At 33.3% G+C, this 5,651-nt stretch overlaps 1 protein-coding gene across 1 annotated transcript; it reads right to left on the bottom strand.

Annotated features, from left to right (window-relative positions):
• Positions 1 to 812: 812 nt before the first annotated feature.
• On the bottom strand, positions 813 to 2,321 carry LOC107799323 (transcription factor MYB61-like). The gene is made up of 3 exons (XM_016622422.2): positions 1,973 to 2,321; positions 1,670 to 1,799; positions 813 to 1,556 (listed from the first exon to the last, which is right to left on the bottom strand). Exons 1-3 carry the CDS (start codon positions 2,118 to 2,120, stop codon positions 1,028 to 1,030), a joined length of 807 nt encoding a protein of 268 aa, XP_016477908.1. The 5' UTR covers positions 2,121 to 2,321; the 3' UTR covers positions 813 to 1,027.
• Between the last annotated feature and the right edge of the window lie 3,330 nt (positions 2,322 to 5,651).

Genomic DNA, 5,651 nt, shown 5'->3' with positions numbered 1-5,651 from the left:
CCCTGACAGCAGTACGAAAGTCAACTGTGCACAGCTGGAAAGTGATTGCCACAGAAACAGTGCACAAAGTGCAGCACTTTTGCAGTCACTTGCCTTTGACCTACCAAGTGCTTACATCATTCAAGTGATGTCATCAAGGGTGTATTAACAAGAGCATTATAACAAAACATCACTTGAACACTTGAGAATCACTTCAAGCATTCAAGCCTTCTGCAAACACTGAACTCAATTCTCAAGAGCTTGAAGAACAAAGTTAAACGCTACTACGGACCAGTTCCTAAATCTAGTATTTTGTTGTCCTTAGTTGAGTTGTAACTTTGTGATTGTTCTTATTGTAATTCCAAAATTGCTTAGCTATAAGCGTTTCTTAGGAACCCCCTTGTAAAACCATAAACTTTATGAGTTTGTGTTGTGACTAGAGTTAGTCATAAGTTAAAGTCTTTGTAGCTAGTGAGTGACAAAGTGACTTGTGATAAGTGTATCACAAGTTAGTTGAGTTGAAGTCTTTGTAATAGAGTCATTACAAAGTGGCTTGTAATAGAGTGTTTACAAGTTAGTGAAGTTGAAAGCATACAAGTGTAGGTCGTGGTTTTTGTCCCCTTGAGTGGGATTTTTCCACGTAAAAATCTCGTATCTCATTTACTTATTGCTTCATTAGTATTCTCACTGGAAACTCATAGAGAACTAGATACTCTTGGTGGACTCATATAAACTAACATTTCCCATTCTTGAAAGCTCAGCTGGAGGCTGGAGCCACCACCCAAGGACGGAACTAACAGAAAATAAAGATAGTTACTAACTTACTACGTCTATTGGAGGAGTATCAGAAATATGCTATAACCATATATTGAAGCAACAGGAAGGATTTGAAACATTCTTTTAACTTTTACTACGACTAGCTAACCAACTATACTTCATATTTATAGAGCAAGTAGTAGGACTTAGAAGTTTGTCTAATCCCCATTTTTCTTGTTGGCTCTGTTTAAAAAAAGGCAAAAAAGTGCTAGACGCGAGACATATATGGGTGCTAATAAGTTATAACATCTCTCAAAAACTCATATGTTTCGGCATCCCAAAGTTCATCAAACCAGAATGAACTCATATCGAACTGGTCGATTGAGTCAAAGCTGGAACAACATTCGGAAATGCTATGAGAGTACTCAAACTGATCATGAAGTTGTTGGCAGTTGGAATTATAAGTACCATCATCTGGGTTGCTCTCCAATATAACCGGCCTAATTTCCATGTCAATATTTGGTTGATCGACAATGTTGTAATATATTTGAGATAAATTCACAGAAACGTCCATCATTTGATTTTCTTCAAATGTAATAATACTGCTGCTGTCTGATGAAGAAACTTCAGGTGATCGTTTGTCGCCATTTGTCCTCTCATTTCCTTTGGTTTTCTTCACTACCCTTTTATTGCTTTTTGCCCTAGTACTCTTCAACGGGGCATCATTTTTCACTCCCAAATGCTTCTTTAAGTGTGTGTGGAAGAAGTTCTTAACTTCGTTATCAGCTCTTCCTGGCAATCTTGCAGCAATTTCTGACCATCTAGAGATAATACACAAGGAGTACTTCTATTACATAGTATTCTTTTCCGTTAATTAAAATTTCAAATCTTTCAACAAACAAAAAAAGAACTCAAAATTAGAACTTGGTCTCACCTATTCCCAAGTTCCTGATAGGTTTTGATGACTGTTCCTCTTTCTTCAATGCTAAAGGGTCCTCTCTTAACATCAGGGCGGAGATAATTCATCCATCTAAGTCTACAACTTTTCCCCGTTCTTGAAAGTCCTGCAATTATGTATAACCAAGTTCACGAGACTAATTAACTAAGTACAACATATTAATGAAATTACACAATGAATTAACGGTTACAAGTAGATTAATTAATTAGTGCATGCGTACGTAGAAATCAAAAAATGGATTATCAGAACATATTGGAAATTACTTGGAGTGAATCAAACCTGCAAATTTGGGCATATGGCTCCAATTCCAAATGCCATATCTCATGATATAAGATTTCAGTTTTTGGTCTTCCTCAGGAGACCATGCTCCCTTCTTTATCTCCTCCATGTTTGTACTCTCCTGCTGCTGTTGTGGTACACTTGACATGATTGTTGAGAAGTTCAAGTGATCGCCTGCTTCTTTACTATTTGTATGGTTTTTGCTTTGTAAGCCTGAGTTTATATATTTCCCACCAACTGTATATATGAAATTCTTTAATAAAAGCCTTCTTTCCAAGAAAGCTATAGCTATAGGGACTCGCTGCAGTCTTCACTACATTGGTTTAGTAATTTGTCCCCTAGTGCTTTTCGTCTTATTCCTTTTTAGGTTTAATTTTATAAGTATTAATTCTTTGATGGAGCTGGAGTTGAATTTTTCTAAAGATTGGCAGTAGGGAAGAGCTGTTAAGATGAGGGAGGGAGTTATAGAGTGGGAACAGGAAAATGAATTCTTGCTTTCCCACATCACTTGTCAAAAGAATACTCCCCACTCGTTATGGGCGGCTAGCTTCTGATCACCTTAAGTGACTACGATTTTATTTGGTCACATTCTTAAATCAAAAGCAGTATAAATTCTCACTGATTAAGTATAATGGACTTAAATGACTTCTGAATGATCAATTGTTGGAAATTAGCTACCATGGAAGTGAAAGCAATAATTAATTTTTTCTCCTAAAACTAATTAAAATATATTTGAGGATACTGGATACTGCTATTTATTTTCTTAGTTATGTCACAAAAATTAAATGAAAAGGAAAATAATGAAGTGTATTTCCAAAATTCACAAGATACAACTAGCAGTGGTTAGTTCAATAATAAGTCCATATATGGGTGTGTGGTCAAACTTAAATGCTGGGCTAGATTTAGTCTAAACTAGTTAATTAAAGAAGTCCATGGTGCTCAGGTTATATTATTTTATGCGTGGAAGTTAAAAATTCACACGGTTTTGTAGAAAACTTATAAGAAATTCTTATATCTAAATGATCTAATCCTTTTGCTTCTGTTTTTTAATTTATCCTCTTGCATTAGATATTCTAAATTTCTGTTGGCACGTAGAAACAACCAGTAAGAAGCTTGTCAAATAAAAAAAAATAAAAATAAAAAGTTAAAGAAAAGGAAGGATCCAACTCCAAACGAGGAAAATGCAGAGTTTGAGAGTGACAAGAGCTAATGTCAGGTTTCTTACTTATGCCTCGAAAAAATATGGAGTAGTAACCAAAGAATTGAAAGTCAACAAATTAATAAAGAAAAACCTAAAAAGAACTAAACAAGGAATGTATTATTCTGAGTTCTGAGGTCCAGCTAATATTCTTAAAATAGAATATCGTGGTGCTGCAATCACTCGCAATCATTGTTAATTATAAAGGGACCGCAAACAACACGGTCTTTTTCATTTTTTAAGATCATATAGCACGAGCTATATTGAACACAACCTTAGTCACTTGTCTCCTCTTAATTTGGGATTTGACCAAATTGCAAGTATTAGTAAATTCATGAAAAAATCCATTAGAGGGTTAAAGAAAATGATTGGACCATCACTACTAGAAAACCCGTCCAAAGCGTAACGGTCGAAAAAAAAAATAGATCGAAATCGGTCGAAAATTATCATACTATAAAATTACATTCCAATAAAAACAACAAAAAGTGAAAAGTTAAATTAAAAACAGATTAATGTGGGACATTAAAATGGCCAGGTTTACCAAGGCTTTTGGTTTTCCCGAAATAATGTATCTAAGCTTAGAGTAATCATGATAATATTGCTAAAAATGTGAATTTTAATGCAAATATAGAACCTATTGTTCAATTCCATCATTTATGATGGTCTACTTAGCCAACAACGGTTATTTGGTTCATGGAATTAATAGCAATGTGAAGAGTCAATAAATTTTGTATTGCAAATAGTTCACCAAGAAGCTTCAACCAATCTACTTCCGTTCCCTCGGAGAATTGAGAATCATATTCCTAAACAATTGCTTGCAATCTATATATAAATATAATGTTGGGAATGAAAAAGGTGATGTGGCACTCTCTAAAGCCAAGGAGCTTATTTATCTATTTTCTCCTTTTTGGGGGTTTTTTCTATTTTTCCCAGCCATTTGAAGTAATGAATTCGTTTAGTAATTAATCTAATCTAATAACTGAAAAAAAATTCATCAATTAATTGTATGGAAATTAAAACGGTAATCACCTTAAATGCCTTTTGTAACCGACACTACATTTATCATCCACACTCAAATACAATCCTTATTAATATTTGAATTGCTGAATTTTGGAGGATGAGTCATTGCTTTCCTGCAAATAACTATTTTTTTTTGTTGCATTAGACACTCCAATGCGGTCACAACTTGCCTTGTATGTGAAACCAAGTGATTCTATTGTGGAATTTGCTCTGGTAAAAGCCTTCTATCATGAATTCATATTAGCGATGCAAGAGCAATATGCAACACATAACATGTTGCAGTGACGTTTTCGATAAGAAGGTAGTAGGAAAGGATCTTAACCAAGATACAGTTCAAATAGTAATTATCATTTATGGTATATATATAGCAGTTTTCATCTCAACAACATTTTTTCCTCTTTCTTTTTTCTCATCTATAAGTATAATAAGTATGCATATACGGTGGAACTTCTAGCAGTTTTCATCTCAACAACTTTTTTGCCTCTTTCTTTTTTCCCATCTCGTGCAGCAGATCTTTTTTTTTTTTTTGGCTTATAACACCTGATCGACATAGTAGGCTATTGAGATGGTAAGGCTTTAAGTTGTGATGGGATATTATTATTTGAAATTAGTTTGAGAGGTACTAATTATCTACATATATGAAGATTTCGTTACTGGCCATATCTTATAAGAATAAAAGAATTGGTGAGTACTTCATTTAGACGATTTGATTAATAAAGGTGTTTACCTTCATTTCTTTTGATTTACTTAAGATGTAGATTTAGTTGTTTATAACATAGGAAAGTAACTACATAATTAAATGTTTATATGATATACAAATTGTTTGTATACATTTTGTGCCTGTAGATCCTCTCCACGTAAGATTTGAAGGAAAATCGCAAGTAATTAACTTATCCTTTTGACGTAAGTAATTCCATAATTTCTTTTGAATTTTTTTGCGGTGGAAAAACCTTAAAAATAAAAAATAAAAGATGATGCAATTGTAGATTGGTAGATAAGTAATTACTGGGATTCTTCTTTGCTTCTTGTACCCAATGAAAGCATGTTGACATGTATATAGTCCAATATTTTCAGATATATGTCGAAAAACCTTAGCTTGGCAGGGATTAGACCCACAAATAAAATAATTGTGTCCATTCTTCCAGTTGCTTACAATACATAGTGGTGCAATAGGCTTCTGAAGTTTTATAAATTCATATTATAGTTGAAAATTATAAAAATAAAGAATTCACTTTTCATTCAAAATTCTTTAGCTGATTATTTCTTTATGTAAGTATTATACAAAAAATTATGGTTAGTAAATTTACTTTAGTAGATTATCTATTGATGAGCAAATATTTTAGCTATAATTTGAACTTTTGATGGCTTTTTTATTTTTTGGATAATTGTTGCAAAGTATTTTTGCTGTTTATGTTACTCTCATCTTTGCGTTCCTCTACTGTACATATTCACGAGACAAGG

The sequence above is a fragment of the Nicotiana tabacum genome, chromosome 6 (genome assembly GCF_000715075.1).
Source record: "Nicotiana tabacum cultivar K326 chromosome 6, ASM71507v2, whole genome shotgun sequence".
NCBI classification, from domain to species: Eukaryota; Viridiplantae; Streptophyta; class Magnoliopsida; order Solanales; family Solanaceae; genus Nicotiana; species Nicotiana tabacum.
Note: the sequence above shows the minus strand (reverse complement) of the source record. Positions and strands in the feature narration are given on the sequence as shown.

Coding starts and splice junctions, on each gene's coding strand:
- LOC107799323 (XM_016622422.2), bottom strand. CDS start 2,120: ATGTCAAGTGTACCACAACAGCAGCAGGAGAGTACAAACATGGAGGAG. Junction 1,800..1,972: donor CCATATGCCCAAATTTGCAG/GTTTGATTCACT, acceptor ACATAATTGCAG/GACTTTCAAGAACGGGGAAA. Junction 1,557..1,669: donor TATCAGGAACTTGGGAATAG/GTGAGACCAAGT, acceptor TATTATCTCTAG/ATGGTCAGAAATTGCTGCAA.